We start from the raw sequence: 20732 nt of genomic DNA, 5'->3' as shown, positions 1-20732 counted from the left end.
GTGTTTAAGTTTATGTATATTTATTACGCTTTTTTTTTCTTTCTTTTTTTTAAGAAATGAGGATGTTGATGCCAGATGTTGGTGATGAACCATCCTAAGAGCACCTGTTTTGTGCTCTGGACCATTAAAATAAAGCACTTTGTTACTACTTCCCCCTTTTCAAATGCTTTCATATCACATCATACTCTGCTGAACATTCAGCTGCTCCCGTCACTGGTGTGATTCTCATTCCACTGAAGTCTTTGATTTTTAAAAAGCAGACAGTCCCGTTGAACTGGTAACAAGCTTTTCTTTGTTTCTTCCAGTTTATTCTAGCCTGACTTCACTTGTTACATTTCTGTGTTGTTTTGGTGTGAGATAAGGCTGAAGTTTAGATCCTGAATCCTAATGAACATGTGGCAGTGGAGAGGAGGGGGTGATTTGCTGACAAGGATCTCACTGTTGAAGGGAAGAGACCGAGAGGGAGCTTGAAGGGGAGGAGGAGAAAAGACGGCGAGAACCAGCGAGCTAAGAACAAAAAGAAAACAAGACGAGCGTGACACAAAGAGAAGCTCTTTCATAACAAATCCTGCTTTCACAACTTCCCCTTTACCCTATCCTCGTATGTTGTGCTGCTGCAGAGTGATTAATCATTCAGAACCACAAACATGATGCAAACACATTCAGCTACCTGAGCACATCATCATGAGAGACTCATCGTTATTTATAACAACAGCACAATATGTTGTTTTTGAGTCAGACTTACTGCCAGAACCATTGACAAATGGCAAAATATTCATGATGGGAGGAGCCTCTTTACACCAGCATGTAACTTTTTTTTCTTTTACTCCACCCAAAATCTATTTTTAGCCTCAGAAACAATCTGTACCTGTTACGGTCTTTAATAGTTGCCAGTAATTTCACCTTCACAAAAGAGCAGCTCTTTTCAGCTTCAGTAATCTCAGCCCTAACCATTCCCAACAGCAACAAATATTCAGTACACATTTGTACCATCTGAACATGTACAGAGAATCAGCATGACTGATAAGTTACCGGTAGGCAAACCCACATTTAATCTGCATAGCCAAAGTATATGAGGATATGTATTTTGCTTATTTATTTTTGAATACCCACTTAATTTATCGCGGCTAAGGTACATGAAATACAATTTTATTTTCTCTTATTTTTTATTTTTGCATTTTCTTCTGTCTTGGCTTGAAAAGGCTCTGATGTCATAGAGAGTGCTATCTCTGATGGCAGAGGTGACCATGCAGAGGCCATTAAAGGGAAGTTTGGCTATCGTGTTTCTGTAAACACAGTAGCTGGAGAAGTTTGAACAAATTCTGATAGATCTTTGTAGGTGTGTGGAGTCATGTTTGCGATGACTGTATTACATTGTACATTTGACCTCTGACCTTTCCATCAAGGTCAATAGATTGAGCTGAAGGTCAAAGTGATAAATACAGAGAACAGGGGGTGAGTTGCCTTTGCTGAAGTTTGCGCTGTCTGAGTGCTTCTTGTTTTAAAATAATAATTTAGAACGCACAGAGGAAAGAGTAATACACCACAGGAATGTTTGTTTTGTTTTTTGTGAATTTAAGAAAAGTGTTTTACTTCATTTAGACGTCAAAATTCATTGACGTTTAGTCCTAGTTTGCAGTGTTGAGTAAAAAGTATATCTGCAAAAGCTTCAGGGTCACTCTCCAAGGTTGAGGAAGTAGTATCGCTTTAACATCTAGCACAGGTTTCTACACAGGCACTCACCCTAAATGAGCACAATAGCAGGTTACATCAGATCTTGAAAACGGTTCAGATGACTGCACTGCAGTCATTCACTTAAGCTGGATGTTTGTCTCTCTCTCTCACAGCATGGAAAATGGTTCAAACTACAGGATTCGGGTTCAGGACTAGCTGAAGCAGCACACAAGTCAAAGGTTCATTATCGTGTGGACATAATTCACAAACTCACTGTCCTGTTTGTTACCTGTGGAAAAAGGAAATTTTAATGAAACACTTGATAAAACAGCTCAGAAGCTATTTGCTTTGTAAATAACTACTTGCTTATGATAGTGTTGTGCATGTTAGTGTGCCTGAGCCCCTCCCTCTGAAAGCGTTAGTCTTCCCCACATTTACACAGAGGAAAAAGGAGTGACTTCCCACGCAGCTCTGTAAAGGGGACTGCAAAGCACATTCTGCAGAGTTCAGCTGGAGTGATACTTTTAGGTGTTCCTTCCCTGAAGAGCTCAGTTCTCCTGCTTAAAGAACTCAAACAAAGACAGGGCTATGAGTAAACACCGGGCTGCCTTCCTGAGATGATAAGCTGAGGGGGGAAAAGTTTCAAGTAATGAGGTCAGCAAATGACAAATAATGCCTTTGAGCCATAAGCTCAGTCTCCAGATTTGTACACACTTGGTTTCACACATCCCTCCCTATGACACTCTTGCCTCTGTATGATGTCATAGAGGATATCCTTAGTATGGTCAGCTAAGTTGTGCCCACAGAAGCTACAAACCTATTTGAACAGTCGTCTTCAAAATAAAGATGACTTATAGGGGAAGGAGCTAAATGGTTTGTTAGCCAATTAACTGGAGGTCTCCACTAAGGCTTAGTGTAAGAAAAACGAGGATTATTTTAAATGGAGAATAATGCAAAGCTACTCAGAATAGAAAAAAAAATCTGGAGCTGAAAATGAGTGGTAGTGCTACTAAAGTTTGTACTGTGTTAAAGGCTGAGAGTTCGACAGCAATATGAAGTGTTACTGAATGTCCTGAATGCCACCTTAGACCAGTGTTTCTAAAAACTGTGTGATGGCCACTGCAGGTGGCGTAACCATGGTTTTGAGCAGGATTCATGGACCGTAAATATAATACTTGATGAATCCAGTTACAGGGTTGACTGGTTTCTAATCGCGGCAAATGTTGGAAGATGTTTTGGGATCATTTGCTAGTGGTTGGATTTGTTGGGCGACTGCCAGCAGGACAAGATGTGCTCCTCATCCAAACGACTGCGCGCTCAGCCAGCCAGTAGTCTCCATGGAGATGCTACTGTTCACTGGCTCAAAGAAAACATCCCGTCCACACCACTGACTAGACCTTTTTAAGAACTTTCCTCCCATTTTGCTCTGGAATTTAAACCCTAGAGGCACTTTTTCTTTTCGTCCCTTCTCAGTTTCTGTGTGCATCTCACTGTAATACACAATCTGTCTTTCCGAATACTCCTGCACAGTCAGGACCTTGCACACAGTGGAACACATGCTGTACATTATTAAAGTTGTGTGTTATGGATTTAATAAATGGATATATCCCATATGTATAATATCCATGCTCTGTGGTTTGAAACGTCAGCTTTGCAAAAATGTGAGCGTCTGGAAAAGCAAACTGTTCTCCTTTGGTGTGGAACATAACCTGATGATGTTTCTGTCGTGCCACAGGTGAAGGATAACTTTAACCGTCAGGACTTCAACAAAATGTGCTGGACGTTGTCGTATAGGAAGAACCTGGAGCAGAATGAGCTGAAGATCAGTAACGATGACGCCTTCAAGATCTGGTGCATCTTCAACTTCCTGTCTGAAGACAGATACCCCCCTGATCATCGTCACTGAGGAGGTCAGAAAACATGGGATGCTGTTGTGTTGTAGTACGCCCTTTTTTTTCTTTTTTTTTGTGGCCCTTACCTCAGTTGATGTCATAGAGGGTTGGTTAGTCTTATATTTACTGATTAAACCATTGAAAAACTTGACATTACTGGGTTTTGTACTTTTGCAGATCCACTTTGAAGTGCTCTGTAGTGCACATATAAGTACCCAAGGCTGTTGATGTGTTGTGTAAATAGATGTTACATAAAATGTGAATACTCTTAGAAAGCCTTGTGTAAATTAAAACAAAAGCACTTTGCAGTTGTTTTACCGGTCCGTCCTACTTGAGATCTCATTCACTGGTATGTGGCTCATGAGGTAAAATGACTTTGACACTTCTGGTCTGAATGTAAGAGAGCTGACATTTAAAATAAACAATTCATGTAAACATCAGATGGCTCTAGAAAGGAACAGACAAATTCTGGGTGAGTTCTAGGTGACGTTTTTTTGTTCACATCTCCAACTGAACATGGAGTAAAGCAACATCGATAGAAACTGAAAAAGCTAAACTAGGTTTTTAAAAATATTCAGACCAAACCAGTTGTGTGTAAAGACGCAGCTCTGGGATGCCATCTATGCCACATAATTGGCTTAACCACACTGCCGTCATAAAACCACAGCACTGAACACAAACGTCTTTGCGTCAAAAGCGCTTCAGAAGCCATGGAGTAAGAAATTAACTTGTAAGGATGCCATCGACTGGCTCAGGAATCACATTAAGGTTTTTTTTTTTTTGGTTGTTTGGTTGTTTTTTTTCCTCAGGAGAGACGGTAAAGATTTTACATTTTATACTGGAGCACTTTTTGCTTACTAGTGCTTACTAAAGAGGAAGCACTGGCGTGGACAGCCTTTTATTCATCTGTAGTCTGTTTTATTTGCAGCATAGGATACTGTACATGTGTCCCTTCACTGTGTCACTTAGTAGCCAGTGGAAAAAGTCCGTTGCTCAAGAGCAGAAAAGGAAGTTTCAAGCTTCCTGTTCTTTTACAAATGCTGGAAGATTTATTGTTGTGTATGAAAAACATCAGAGCTCAAACACAGGAAGATTGTTTGTTTGCAAAAGAAATGTGCATTTTGCTGCTGCACTCATGTAAGGATGAATTGTGGGAAAAATGCAGAAATGGTGAGAGTTATCTTTTTTATTGTAAATGAACAGCTGTGTTTCTGATGAAAAATGACTGTGTATGTGTGTGTGTGTCTGCATGTACAGATTGAGTACTTCTTGCGTAAGTTGACCGAAGCGATGGGGGGAAGCTGGGTGGAGGAGCGCTTCGAGGACTATAAACTGCAGCTGAACTCAAAGCAGCAGTGTCTGAATGCATGGGAGCTCATCAGCCTAGTTGGGTCGGGTCAGTTCAGTAAGGGCATGGACCTTCAGACGCTCTCCATGGGAATCGGTGAAGTCTACCAGGAACTCATTCTTGATGTGCTCAAACAGGTGGGCAGCACAGACTGATGGTACGGTCTTCATCACAAAGCTCTGTCATCTTACTCTGATTTCAAAGAGTGCCGATGCAGTCTACTGTAATAACTGTGGAGCATGTAACCATTCAAACGGTAGGAGTCATAGATTTCACACTAAATTAAACGGCACATTTAGCACCTGGCAATGAAACTGTCAAAATCCCTTTAAATGTCTTAGTTCACAGTAGAAAAAAAAGGCCCCAAAAATGCACAAGTTTTTTGTATTTTGATTAATTCTGCTAAAAACTAAAATTGTTTTAAAGAAAATACGCTGTTTGGGACCAAGCTCCCCCCCCACACTGATTTTATGAAAGGAGGCGAATGCAAAAGGAGGTTGAAAATCAACTTTTAAAAATCTTTTAATTGAACTAATAATATTGCTTAATATTTTAGTAGATTAGGTAAAAATTAGTTATTTAGTATATTATGCACACGCTTGGAGGGTAACTTGGCCATTTAGGACAGAGAAACTTGTGTCACTAGATTTCTTAACATTAACCAGATCGCAGGTTAGTGAGGTTTTTTTGTTTGGTTTTGTTTTTTCACCTGCTTGCACCAAATGAGCAAATATTTCATTTCATTTCAATGCTTAATTGGTTTTTGCATTTTGAAAATAATTACAGATTAAAATTTAACCACAAATGCAGATCATGGATTAAAAATGGTGGCAAATAATGAAAGTTCAGTTCATAAAGTGTTAATGATTGATTTATAATAAAGCTTGCTGTTAGGAGGATGTGAATGTTATTTAAGCCGCTAAGTGTTCTGTCTTTCTGCAGGGCTATATGATGAAGAAAGGGCACAAGAGAAAGAACTGGACGGAGCGCTGGTTTGTGCTGAAGCCAAACACAATCTCATACTATGTTGGTGAAGACTTGGCTGAAAAGAAAGGAGACATCCTGTTGGATGGAAACTGCAGTGTGGAGGCAAGAGCCTGCTGTCTGTAGTAAAACTCTGTTTCAGCTTCCTGGCCTTGATTTCTATGAGAACAGCAGCTGAAGAGAATATAAACATGTGAAACACACAGATTAATTCCCTATGTACATAAGAAATAAAAGACCAGAGAACTGTTTTAAAAAAATTGAGAAGTATGTTTTGTTATTGTTTTTTGTCTGTGTATTTTCAGCTTGTAAATTCTGTTTTTCTTTGCAGCACTTACAAGATAAAGAGGGAAAGAAGTGCCTTTTCCTCATCAAGTCATCACAAAAAAGCTTTGAAATCAGTGCATCAGACAAGAAGAAGAAGCAGGAGTGGATCCAAGGTGAGTTCTATCGAAGCTGCTTCGATAGTAGTTCGATAATAGTTTTCTGCTGTCTGCCTCATTTGTGATAAAACAGTAAATTAGTTATTCACTACTTCTACTGCAAATAAACCTCTGGTAGTTTGACACAGTTTCAGGAAAACTTTGTTCTGCTCATAACACCTCACCTACGAGGTATCCAGGAGCCGGCTGTAGTTGTTCGGATGCCTGAACTATTTCGTCTTACGCCTTTTGATGTGGACAAGTAGCAGCTCTACTTTGAACCATTCCTAAATGACTGAGCTCCTCGCTCTATCCCTAAGGGAGACTCCAGCCACCCTTTGGAGGAAGCTCATGTCCACTGCTTGTATCAACTATCTCTTTCTTTTGCTCAGTATTCAGTGTAACCTCAGTAACAGCTGAACTTCTCTCTTTATGAGAATACTCAAGACATGTAGCTGCAGGTCTGATGAAATGATTACAGAATCAATCATCAGCCTGTGACTTAGGGTGTCCTGGGGCCAAGTGCACATATAAACATCGTGAATTGTATGTTCAAACATGATGGTCATTATGGACCATCATGTCATACCCGTATTATAATTTGACGGTGACATGCGACTAAACCTAACCCAACCCCTAACCATAACCATAACCTTAAGAAGTATTCCGGATGGGTGAGAGAAAAAGAAGTTAATTCGGCGTTGGTTTTGTGCGCATGCGCGGCGTCTGCGCAGAAACATTGGGTAGGATGTTTTGTCGGGTAGGATGGATTCCCAGAACACCGGCATGCAAAACTGTCCTCCAGGAAAACAGTTGCAATTCATAGAGGGACTTAGAAAAACTAAAACATGAAACAGGAAGCTCTAAAACTAAAGATTTTTTTGTGTGATATCCATGTCTCAGCTGTTCAGACCTGCGTGACTCTGCTGCGTCAGGGGAGACCAGCGCCGCACCGCGAGGCTCGACAGAAGCGCAGAGAGCTGCGGCTGAAACAGCAGGCTGAGCAGGAAGAACTGGAGCTGAGGATGAGGGAGCTGCAGACAGCCAATGAGGCCAAGCAGCATGAACTGGAAAATATGAGGAAGGTAGGAGATGAAACGCACACAGTCAATATCCCCCCGTGGATCCAGTCTGGTCAGAAAAAGTCTGCCTCACTATCACTTCTGTTTCGTGGCATCTCAAAGATGAAAATGAACAGAAGTGAAAAATGCCGAGATTGTCAAAAATATAACAGATAAAATCACAAAAGGAAAGAGGGGGAGGAAAAAACGAGAGACTTAAAGCAGCTCTTGGCTATCTTCACTATGCTGTTTGTATTGAAACAGGGAAGTTGATCTTTGTGGTCATGTGAGACAGAGGTGCATATCTTCATGGGGAAAAACTGAGTGAGTGTGCATCATTTAGAGACAAAATGTTGTGCAGTGCAAACTGTACATATAGTACAAGATCAGCATGTGATCCTCAGACATGAGAAAGACCCTGTAAAGTGAAGCCACCGACTTTCATCCTCTGAGCTAAAAATACAAATAAAAGTTTATTTCCTTTGTTAAAATGGAAAAAACACACTTGAAGATAAGGTTCTCAGATAATAGCCTGACAGTTGGGCAGGCAGTAATGACTCTGAATTAAAACAGCCTTTCTCTTGAGAATTTCTTGAAAATAGGAAGTGCACGTAAGGGAGATGTGGTTACTGAGGTTATAACGAGAGAAGCGTCTGCTTATAAGGCTGGAGGTGCATCCGTAGGATCACAGATGAACACCAGGATGTTTAAATAAGATTAATTATGAATGGAACAGAAAAACAAAAGCAATCCAGGAAAAAAGTATTTGCATTCTTTAGTGAGCGAGACAAACCCGAGGGATTTCCCATCAGGGAAGTTCTGAACTTGTATGTTCGGAAACGGCACTCCTCAAAGCACAGCTCAGTCCTCAGTACTAAGTCTCAGATTAAAAAATGAGGAAGGATGGGAGGCATTCCTCTTCCAGGATCCAGCGTGAAGTGCACTGATGGAGTAAGGGGGCATGTGTTGACTGTGTTGCAAGCTTTATGGGTACTATCCACAGCCTCATTGTAAGGTAGGCTACAAAACAGGCCTGAATAGAAGTCATTTTGACACATGAACTTTGTCTGCTTCAGACAAAATTGCATTACTGGAAATGCACTGTGTGGTTTAGAAATAGGAGCTACCTGTGTTTATGTATGTATGCACAAACTGCACCTCACTGTTGAGCTAGACCAGCTAATTTGTGTTCTCACATTCATGTCAGAGAAGTCTTAGAAATGTTCAGGGCTCAAATGCATGTGTGAAGAATGTGCAGTGTTAAAGCTGCAAGCCTGTCCTCCATTTTTCAGGCACCTTCTCTACAGGAAGGTGCTCACTATGTGGCACTAAGTTTGGGAAAGTGCTTGAAGTATCTGAAAACAATGTTCTGCCTGCCTTGCCTTTTATGGAATCATATTTCCATCAAAAGACAGCATATAATTCGTTGCCATTTAGGCACATAGAACTCGACAGCCAAGTGCACAAAGAAGCCATCATGCAGGCGAGCGCGTCTCTGCTTAGCTGTAGCTAATTTATGCTCTTGCAGACGGCTCTGCTGTCGGAGTTGGCTTCTGCTTGCTTGCATCAAGCTGACTTTTGAGAGCTTGTGGAGGGGGGGGGGCCCAAAGAAAGAAGACCACTGATGGGCCTGGCTACTTTAAAAGCAATCACACCTTTAAGCCTTGGTTGAGGGTTTTTTTTGAGGTTCTTTGGAAGTATGGGTTATTTGGTTTGTTTTTATGAGCGATTCGGTCCCTGTACGACCACAGTGAGAAGTTGGTCGGCCTTGCAGGACGTGAGCCCTAGTGGGTGTTGAACTCTGCCAGGGCTGCCCTCTGTAATTGATTATGGTCATAAATTTTTACCAACAGGCATAGCCAAGTGTTGATATCGTCCTAGCTTCATCTGTGGTTACAAACTGTGGGGTAGTGACCAGAAGAACGAGTTTGTGGATACTAGCTGTGAAAACGAGCTTCCTGTAGAGGCTGGCTTCTTGCTCAGAGCTGAGGTGAGGAGTTCAGTCATTTGAGATGGACTCAAACAGCCGCGACTCTTGCACACTGAAAAGAGTCAGTCGAAGTGGTTCAGGTATAAGTGTAGGATGTTTCCTTGATGAGGTGTTCCAGGCATGTGCTGTCAAGAGGAAGCCCTGGTGTAGACCAAGGACACGCTGGGTAGATTATTTCTCAGCTGACCTGGGATTGCCTCGGTTTTCCCACAGATGCGTTGGAGGTGGCTGGGGAGAAGGGGTTTTGGGCTTCTCTTCTTAGTCTGCTGCTTCTGTGTGACCTAGCCCTAGATACCAGCAAAAACTGGGTGGATGGTAATGGAACTAACAAAATGGTCCAGTCTGGTTACAACTATAACTGCTTTTCATGAATCTCCCTCCCCAGGCCATAGACATATACTGGCTATTGCACTTCCTGCTATGGCACCATAGACATATACTGGCTATTGCACTTCCTGCTATGGCACCATAGACGTATACTGGCTATGGTCAGCAGCCTGCCCACCTCTCTCTGTGGTCACCCACTGCACTGTGAAGTGATAAAACTTTAAACTGATAGAGCTGACTGGCATAGATATAGCAACTTAGAAGTACCAAGATGTCTCTAACTATTATGGCATAACGTTGGGATTGCATCTTGCTTAACAAGTGTTAAGAAGCCAGTTTGTGACCGAGAAGGAACCACTGTTTTCAGTCAGGTATGTCATCACGGCTGTCATCGACTAAATTAAGTGTCAAAACCAATCCAGCAACATTCTTCTAAGATCGCATCACATCTTAAAATAATCATTCAATAATTATTATGTTGCGCACTTTCAGAAGTGACGGTGTATTTTTGTGTTGCACACTGCAGGGTTACACATGCGTCTCATGCAACTATTTGAAGTAGGTCAACTAAAAACTCTCATTACCACTGAAACTTGCTGCCAGCTCATGAATGCCAACAATAGACCAGCTCCACCCTGCAGTCTCTGACTAATAAATAGTCCATCACTTCCTGCAAATGAAGGAATGCGGATTGAAAGAGCAATGTGGGGGCGGTGGGGGCAGATGCCATTAAACATGTTGCTCCAGAAAATCCTCCTGCTAAACCTCACTCTCAATTGCGCCAACAGTGCTGATTTCCGCAATTTCATTTGTCCTTTTCAAATGCTGACAATTAGTGGCTGCTTTCTGCTAATGCTGGGAAATGACAGGAAGCGCCAGCTTCAAAATTGTAGTGGTTAAGTATTTTTCTCATTGTTGTTACTCATCTGTGAGAAAAAGATGTTTGTTTGTACTCTCCTTTTGCAAGATGGGCAAATGTTACAAATGTTATTAAATAGTCTCTCAACTGATTTTGTGATTTTTTTTTTTTATTTTTTTTTGTGATTTTTTTTTTTTTTTTTGTGTATAGAAAAAAAAACATAATTGCAGAGCAGATGGGCTACAAATAATTAAAAAAGGCCTCTTATCTGACTCAAGGGCTCAGATAAATCTTCTCTGAGAATGGTATTGTTTAGTTAAACTAAAATCACCGCATTGACCAAGTATCAGTGGTTAGGTTTTCAGTTCAGTGCAGGACCGGGGGTTTTGCAGCCAGCATTGTGAGTAAAGCTAAGTTGCAGTCAGACTGGTTCACACTGCTGCGCTCGTCTAACGTAGACTGAAGAACAGGACAAGAGTTCTTTGTCTGGAACAGCGACCTCTAAACTCACAACAATCTACCATTGAGGTGTAAGTGTACATCTCGCATAGTTAGCTTCATGAATTAACAATGAACACAAACATGTATAGCCACACACATGCTGATCTTGTAGAGATTCTCACACACTGCTACTATAAGAGGAGGACTGTGACAGTCTGCAGACAGTTCCCATCAGGGGTGAGGCAAAAAGAGGTTATTGATCAACCACCAGCACAGCTTAATTTACCTAAATGTTTTTCCCAGTTATGTACGGTTTTGTTTCGAAACAAACCCACGCTCTACACCAACAGCCAGCAAACTTAAAAATGTGTTTTCATAAATTGTTTATTCTAGTGTTGTTGGTGTCACATTCCTCATAGGTGAGTGAGATACCAAGAGGCTAAAAACAGCTACACACAGTTCGCACAAGACTGTGTTCACATTGTGTTTAAATGATTGTAGAACAAAAACAATGGCAGCAATTATAAAAGTTTAACCTTGCAGTGTATAGGAGGTTGGACTTTTAAATGTCTTTTATTTTAGTTAGTTAGTTATTCTAGTATTTTTGAACCTTTGCTTCTTTTATAAATGCAAAAGCTAACCATATAAAGTTTTTAGAGCTGAAAAACAAATTTAAGTTTTTAAAACTGTAACGTATCGATTTTATATCGGCTCGTTGGCAACTTTATCATACTGATCTTTTACCATGATGTGGGGGGTTTTTTTGTTTTGTTTTTTTTACATTAAAGTTCTTCATGGTGTTGTCTGTATATCTTGCTCAATCATTCAGGTAAGTAAATCCCTAAAAGTTGATTCTGTTCATCTGGACGTAGCGTTTTGTGGGAGAAACGTTTCGTCACTCATCCAAGTGACTTCTTCAGTCTCAGCTGACTGCAGGTTTCCCCAAACCTTATAAACAGTACATTTGCATAATGACTGAAACCAGCCCACTGAAGGAACAATGGGCTGTGAGGTCAGTTTCTTGATCATTAATATGCAAATTGTCATGACCATTGATCATTGATCAAAGACCACAGATCAGTGCGAATGGTACCATGAGTACCATTCACAGAGAGTTGGGGAATGGCTGCAATCACAGAATTGTAAGATGGTGAAAGATGTACCCTTAGGCCCCCTCCTCGATTCAGAGATGGTCTTTCCCTTTTCACGTAAATGGCCTCCTTGACTCCGCGCTCAAACCAGCGATCCTCCCTGTCCAGGATGTGTACATCCTCATCATTGAAAGAGTGTCCACTGGCCTGTAGGTGTAAATCGACTGCAGAGTCCTGGCCTGTCAAGGTAGCTCTTCTGTGTTGTGCCATCCGCTCCGTCAGAGGTTGTTTGGTTTCCCTGATGTTTAATCCTGGCAATCCTCCTGGCACTTAACAGCGTACACTATATTAGTCTGTTTGTGTCAGGGGACCCGATCCTTGGGGTGGACCAATTTTTGCGCAGTGTGTTTTAGGGTTTAAAAACCACAGAGATACGTGAGTTTTCGCTTAGTCAGCGGTTGTCCTTCTGTCATGGATGGGCTGGAACGTTCTTTAGGTGCCTTCTCAGCTTTGACAAATGTCCAGCTGGAATAACCACATTTACCCAGGACCTTCTTGATGTGATGTTCTTCTGCTTCCCTGGCCTCTGTGTCAGTGGGGATGGGGTTTGCTCTGTGCTGTAGCATCCTGATAGTTGTGCTAGATAGTGATAGTGGATGATGAGAGTCAAACCTGTTTATAAGGTTAGAGAAACCTGCAGTCAGCTGAGACTGAAGAAGTCACTTGGATGAGTGATGAAACATTTCTCCAACTGAAAACGTTACGTCCAGATGAACCGAATCAACTTTTTGGGATGTTGTCTGAATATGTCATGTAAATTGTAATTATGGTCAATTTCTTCTTGGAACTACATTTTGATTGCATTCCTATTACAGCATAAGAGGAAAATTTATCTAGCAATTAGGGGACAAAAAAAAGAAGTATAAAGTGTTGTTACATCCTGGCAAGATAATGGAATTAGCCAATTTAATTAAATGGACGGAAATGAAAATGGAGTTAATGAAGTTGCTGCTGCCTGATGCTACATTTTGTAATAAATTCAGGGACCTCTAGAAACATCTGGAAGCACCAAACCTACTTATGCTCCTGATAACATTTTATCAAATGTCTTGTATCAACAGTCACCTGCAATTCCACATTGAGAGTAACTTGTGTTGTATTTTATAACTTTGTCATTCAGAAAGTTAAATGAGGAAAAAGTCTTGAAACAAGCAGAAAACTTGCAAACGGCTAAACTAAATTTCCCTTCATTCACAACCAGCTGTGGCAGATAGCTTCCCCCCCTGAGGTTGGTTGTGGTGAAAGGTTTCCTCCTATTTTTAAAGGGAGTTTTTCCTTCCCACTGTTACCCAGTGCTTGCTGATAGAGGGCCTGGTGATGGTTCTTTCTAATATTGTTGGTACTGAATCCTAGAAAGTGCCTTGAGGCAGCTTTTTTTTCTTTTCTTTTTTTTCTTTTTTTTTTTTTTAAATTGGTGCTATATAAATCTTTTTGATCTTCATGTTATCATTGTTTAAAAATGGTCAAATGTGATACCAGTATGTAAAGTAACTGGCTAGCCTGCCTGCCACTGTCTGAGATGCTGATTATTTATCAGCCATAAAATAAAAATGCAACCGCAATGGTAAAACATTTGTTATTCCAAGAAGTCTGAACTCTGCCGGAAAAATGATTTCATCGTGCATTACTTCATGCTCATAGAGCGCTGCTGGTGTTACATTTGCATACCTATTCAGAGGCAGCGCACTCATTTCTGTTAGTCTGTTATAAACCACAGTCTTACAACTAAAATTAAACATGCAGCAATCCCCCCCTGACAGGTCTTTGCTGAAACTTCCCCTCACACCAGTTTCGTTGTTTGTTTTCCTTTTTTCATTCTGCGGTTTTTAAAATAGAGAAACTGCTTTTTAATTTCAAGTTTATTTAAAAGTTATGATGTAGTTCGCCAGTTTCAAAATGGAGGCATGAAACTGATGTGCTGCAAACTTTGTGTTACTACCTTTCAGTTCTCATCCTTGGCTAACCTTTTGTCTGCACAGCAGTTTCATAAAACTACAAAACACTAAAAACAAAATAAAACAATAGATATAATTACCAGGCTTTAGAAGGGAAAATTAAATTAGAAGAGCTACAATTCTGGTTGTGAACTGATGGCACTTTAAGGAGAAACTGTACAAATTAAATACTACAATTACGGCCAAAGCTATGAGGATGCCAAAACAAAACACGAACTGGCACCATAATGTGCGCTCTAGATGGCTTTTTCTTTGAAAACACTGGACATGTTGCCAAATTGATATCCTTCCCTCCAGTGTGTCGAGTTGGGCTGTAACATGACTTATTAAGAATGATGACTGATGATTGGTTCAGGTACGAGGAGTGAATCCGAAGGTAAAGCCAGTTATTAAGTAGGTAACTTTTGCCTTGTGTTATTTTAATTTCATTAAAGGATAAAGTCCATACTTTATCTTGTTTTATGTCATTATTATATACCCACAGCACATATTCCATATTTCCATATATGTAGTTGCTTCTGCAAAAGCAGGAAGATGGAAGTCCTTTACAGTTTTCAAAATAACAGGTGGGTTTTTTTGGGTTTTTTTTTTTGGCTGTTTTACGACTCTAGGACCTTTAATATATTGAGAAGTGTAGCCTTTCTCAGCCCTGGTTATATCCCTGACTAGAGTGTGATATTTTAGTGTGTGTAAAAGCAACACCACCAAACGGTCTCTTTAACCTGAAACTACAAGGGTGTGAAATGTGTGATTTCACATACTGCTTTAGTCCACTCTGCAAAAAAAGGAAATTATTAAAACATTTCATTGTTGGCTTGTCTGTTGTTCTTTTGGCAGGCTCTGGAGGAGGCAGCGGCTAACGCAGCAGAAGAAGAAACAAGACGCCTTCAGACCCAAACTGAGCTCCAGGACCGCTACAGGAGGGACCTGGAGAGAGAGAAACTGGTCTGTCAATCCTTCTCATCTGCACGTAATGTCCATAACGTACAGTCGAGCATAGTGGTGCCAGTTGGACTTCATATCATACGTTGACTTTTTCGTGTTAGTTACACAAACATTTCCTCTGCACCATTACCACAAACCTCTGATTACTCTGCCAGCTACACTTCATTAAGTACACTCTAGTACTGGATCTTCCGATCTTCTGATTAAAATGCCAAATTAGAGTTATTTACTTTAATTCCTGAACAGAAAGACAGTTTTAGTGCTTTAGCAGTTCCTACTTCCTACTATTTAAGTTAATTCTGCATCCCCTCGCTGTATATCTGCATCATTTCCGTGATAGCTGTTCATCTGTGCAGTTCCACTCAGTCTTTGGTCAGTTTTCTGAGATATATATTGAAACATCAGTAGTAGATATGTGCAAATGTCATCAATGGTGGCCTCCATACTTGTACTATTACAGATAAAACAAAAAATAAGCAAAGTCAAACACTACCAGGTCCTGAGTTAGACCCCACCATCTGGCCGGGACCCTTCTGTGTGGAGTTTGCGTGTTCTCCTGTGTTTGTGTGGGTTCTCTCTGGATACTCTGGCTTCCTCCCACAGTCCAAAGACATGCAGATAGTGAGGTGAGGTTAGGTTAGGACGGACGGGCGGGCGGGCGGGCGGGCGGGCCACCCGACTGGCCAATTACTGCGCTTGCTTTATATTCAGGGACATTAAACCTCAATTATCAGGCTGCAAATATATTTATATCACTGTATTATTGAGAGCATGCAAAAATGGGTAAGTCAGAACAACATTGTGTTTTGCTATAACATGATTCATTCATTTTAATCTGACATAAACTTGTTAAATATAGAAACTGAGAGGAGCTACTAAAATAAACAAAAAACTACTGCAGAGTCTTGAATGGATATTATGTTTGTTGCCTCACATTTCAGAACATAGTGTGTGGTTAAGAAATGTCTATGAGGCTCAGCTAACACTGATGGTGTTTTCTTCTTACTCACAAACGCTTGTTTGTAAAAGAGACCCATTTAACTGTGCTTGAATGCCACTGATAACATCTTGACATGCTTGCTGCGCAGCATGGATGTGGTGAAATGGCAGAGAGATGTTTAACTGTGGTTCTTTAGTCACAGTTCTGCTCTCGGATGTCCCACTTAGTTGATCCTAAGAGATGGTGTAATTTTGATTTGTTGTACTTACTTATTCTTATACATCATTAATACATTACTTGGTTTAAGTTGGTTGTAACAGCACTTCGCTTAACTCCACTTTCTCTCACACTCTTGCACACCAGCTGAGCTACCCACTGAGAATAGTTCGAGGTTTTTAGTGTTTGCTCCACTAATGAGTTAAAACTCATTCTGCTGATCAATCCTGCTGGTCCATTAATCAGTTGATTATTAAAACTATTGATAAAGATTGTGTGTGCTAATTCATAAACTCCTGATCCCAGAGGTGTTGTATGAAGCAGTGTTAATGTGTTAGTGAGGCACGCTGAGCTCTAAGGTGACTCTCAAATGTTTTCATTGAGTCTTTTCCCATCAATAAGCTCCAAGTGGGATTTGGATGATACAGCAGCCTTTGGTATTGAACAGCAATAATATTCAGTCAACAGAAAATATTTCAATTTGATCTAACCACAAACTAAAGTGATTTACAGCTCTCCATCAGAAGGCTTTGGGACAGTGTCACAATGCACTTTAAATGCACCCACAATATCAGAAGTAAACAGCAGCACTCAGGACATAAAGACTGCTAGAATAAATATTAACTTATGAACTCACAAGGCTGATTTTTCTATCATATTTTGCTGTTATATTTCTTTGCTGTCACCTGTTCCTCTGTCTCTGGATGTAGGCAGCCCTTTTTTATGTGAAAGCAGTGAGAGCCTGAAACAGAAAGCCTGAGTTTACAGAGAATAACTGATAACTATCAGCTTTCTGTTATATTTCTTTACAGCATGTCACCTGTTCCTCTGATAATGTGTCTGATGGGAGTAATCAGCCGTCTTTTATGTGAACGCACTTGGAGCAGAAAGCCTGAGTTTACAGAGAGCTGATAGCAGTTATCTCTGACTGAGGTTTTAGGTACACCTGTCTATGTCGGTTTATTTTACACGTCTTTAAATATCTTACACGGGTTTCCAGTGAGATACTGATTGATCATGACAAGAGTACTTTAGATATGCGCACCTGCTGTGGCACTTAAGAGTTGGCACCAATATGCAAACTCTAACGCTTAATTCAAGTCAAGTCAGTTTTTTTTTAATATAGCATGAAACCATTACCAGTCCCCTTAAGGTGCTTTATATTGCAAGGTAAAGACCCGACAATAAGAAAGAAAACCCTGAAAATTAGACGCTCGCCTATGAGCAAGCACTTTGGCAACAGTGGGAAGGAAAAGCTCTTTTAACAGGAAACAACATCCAGCAAAACCATCCTCAGGGAGGGGCAGCCATCTGCCACAAGCAACTGAGGGTGAGATGGGGGCGATGGAGAAAAAAAACACACTGAGGAAGAGCCACAGATTAATAATATCTAATGATTGCAGAGTGGTGTATAAACACATACCAATGTATCTTATGAGTATTGATTTTGAATTCCAGGTGAAGTATACTTCTGTGTTTCCTGGTTTTAAAGGTGCGGCAGCAGATTGAGAAAAACCTGGCTGAGAAGTCCACTGAGCTGGAGCAGTACCTGCAGAGGGTCCATGAGCTGGAAGACATGTATGGTCAACTGGAGCACGCTTTGGAAGACGAGAGGCGTGCCAGACAGGATGAGGAAACCATCCGTAAGCTGCAGACACGGTGAGTCAAAGGGTGTGCGGAGGGAGAAATGTTTGGGTTTGTATAAAAAGTATTCCCCACAGAGCCTCACTCAGATCCTCTGATGAGGAAACTTAGGTCACTCGGATCTTTGCATACTTCTCTGATCTGGAAAGCATAACACTGGCATAAATATATTCATATAAATTCTTTTTTGTTACCTTAACAATCCAGCACTGGTGCTACCAAATTTCAGTGAAGCATGAAACTTAATATTCCTAATTAAGTGCATCACATGAACCTCTGTCCAAAGAGCTGCGTCTGAGTCTTTGTTTTCTTTATATAGGAGGCTATACACAGCCAGACTTTCAACTTCTCCTTCATACACTCGACATTTCCTCCCCCATCTTTCCTTCCTATCTGCTGATGAATACATTCCAGGTCACGTTTGAGAAGTCACCAGCGAGTATTTCCTTTAAATGTAGTCGTCGTGTTAAAAATGGCAATCAGTTCTTTAGAAGAGGACAATTTTCAGTGGCTGTTTTTGTCCAAACGAACAACTATATAAACACATTAAAATGAGTAAAATATGCCTGAGAACTAAATGGCGGTGTTTTATAATGAAGCGTATAGGTGCTTAATGATACAAGAAACATTAAAGACTTGCCACTGAAATTTTGAGAGAGGAGATTTGCAGCAAGTCTGTGCATCTTGAACTGAGTATGTTTGACCTTTGTGTTTAGATTTTTCTGACAGTTTGACCCCTTTCACTTTCATTTTTTAAAGACATTAAATGTTTTCCGTCACGTGTGCCTTTTGTTTCTGATAGAAGTAGAATGCCTTTTATTGTCACTGCACACATGTACAATGAGATTCAGAGCAACTCCTACCCAGTGCAGACATGTGGGGGGGAAAAAGGGGGTGTAAGGGGCACAGCTGTGCAGCACTATATACATATGAACAGTCTCAGTGTCAAAAAATATCAACTATACAAATCATGACATCACCACAAACTCAGATCAGCTTTATGTAAAATATATTTCATAAAAAAGTTTGAACTTTCAGATAAATTATGTTTGTGTGTATATATATATATTTATTATATTTACTTGTCTACACTATTGCACCACCTGCTGACACACATCAGTTTACAGCTGATGTACACATTAGCTTCTTCATTATTCTTTTTTCCCCCTTTTTTTTTCTTTTTAAAACGATTATACTTTTACAGCCTGGAAATATATTTCTCTTTTATTTGTGAAAAACTGTTTGCCCCCTTCCTGATTTCCTCTTTTTTGTGTGTTTTTGTCACACTTAAATATTTCAGATAATCAAACAAATATAAATGTTAGACAAACATAATGCAAGTAAACACAAAATTCAGTTTCTAAATGAAGGTGAACTGATTGCCCCCTAAACCGAATAACTGGTTGGAGCACCCTTAAAACTGCAACCAAGCTATAACTGGTAATGAGTGTTTTACAGCACTGTGGAAAATTTTGGTCCACTCATCTTTGCAGAATTGTTGTAATTCGGTCACACTGGAGGGTTTTCGAGCATGAACTGCCTTTTTAAGGTCATGCCATAGTATCTCAATCGGATTTAAGTCAGGACAAGACCACTCCGAAGTCTGCATTTTGTTTTTCTTAAGACATTCAGTGGTGTACTTGCTAATGTGTTTTGGATCATTGTCCTGCACATTTTTATTTCATCAGTCCACAGAGTATTTTCCCAAAAGTCTTGGGGATCATGAAGATGTTTTCTGGCAAAACGAGACGAGCCTTTATGTTCGTTTTGCTCAGCAGTGTTTTTTTGTCTTGAAACTCCCATGCGGGCCACTTTTGCCCGGTCTCTTTCTTATGGTGGAGTCATGAACACTGACCTTAACTGAGGCAAGTGAGGCCTGCAGTTCTTTGGATGTTGTTCTGGGGTTGTTTGTGACCTCTTGGATGAGTCGTCGCTGCACTCTTGGGGTAATTTTGGTCAGCTGGGCACTCCTGGGAAGGTTCACCACTGTTCCATGTTTTCGCCATTTGTGGATAATGGAATCACTTTTTCCGCACAAGGCCATGTAGGTTTGGATTCTTTTTCCCCTTAAGAGTATACACCTTAATTTAGAAACTGCCTTTTGTGTTTACTTGTGTTATTTTTGTCATATATTTACATTTTTTGATGAGCTGAAACATCTAAGTGTGACAAACATACAAAAACTAGAAACTTAGGAAGGGGGCAAACACTTGTGTGTGTGTGTGTGTGTGTGTGTGTGTGTGTGTGTGTGTGTGTGTGTGTGTGTGTACAGTATACAGTGCATACAATGTTGATAATAATAACTATACAAGTGTTAAACTACACAGGGACTAATAATTTTCTCAATAAGAAGTGGCAAATCTGTGGAAAACACGTGTACGGTCCACATGCTTTGTTTATGCAGTGATCTGAGCCTCCTGAGGTAGGGCCCATGCTGAAGCCTGCCTGTAGTAAATGATATATGTACTGTGGACCAGATTACTGGAGGAAGAGGCCAAGAAGAGAGCAGAGTTGGAGCAGATCCATTTGCAGCAGAAGCAGGCCATCTCCGTCACGGTGGCTGAGAAAGAGGAGCTGGAGAAGGAGCGTCTGGCCAAGGAGAGCGCCCTGCAAGCTGCAATGAAGCAGCTGGAGCAGCTGGAGCTGGAGAGGCAGGGGGCGCTGGAGCAGTATGAGGTCAGTGATGGGGGGTATGAATATGGATGCAATAGGACTAGTGTGGAAACTCCTCTGGTTTTTTTTTTATTTTTTTATTTGCCATTACCCACAAATGAATCATTAAAACAATAAAAAGGGGAAAGCCCAGCTTATCCTCATTTCTATGAATGTTGGCGTTTTATGACTAAATTGTGCCTCTTGCTGTAGTTCAAAGCAGTTCCTGAG

The 20732-nt window shown here is 40.6% G+C and overlaps 1 protein-coding gene across 1 annotated transcript in view; it reads left to right on the top strand.

Moving 5' to 3' along the window:
* The window catches only part of swap70b (switching B cell complex subunit SWAP70b), a 32494-nt gene that overhangs the window by 6531 nt on the left and 5231 nt on the right, over nt 1-20732 (top strand). The window contains 9 exon segments of the mRNA XM_003455381.5: nt 3410-3559; nt 3561-3584; nt 4824-5051; nt 5857-6003; nt 6230-6338; nt 7224-7405; nt 14942-15049; nt 17698-17864; nt 20327-20525. Coding sequence (XP_003455429.1) covers nt 3410-3559; nt 3561-3584; nt 4824-5051; nt 5857-6003; nt 6230-6338; nt 7224-7405; nt 14942-15049; nt 17698-17864; nt 20327-20525 — 1314 coding nt within the window.

The sequence above is a fragment of the Oreochromis niloticus genome, linkage group LG7 (assembly GCF_001858045.2).
Source record: "Oreochromis niloticus isolate F11D_XX linkage group LG7, O_niloticus_UMD_NMBU, whole genome shotgun sequence".
In the NCBI taxonomy this organism is placed as follows: domain Eukaryota; kingdom Metazoa; phylum Chordata; class Actinopteri; order Cichliformes; family Cichlidae; genus Oreochromis; species Oreochromis niloticus.
This window is presented reverse-complemented; position numbering and strand designations above follow the sequence as displayed.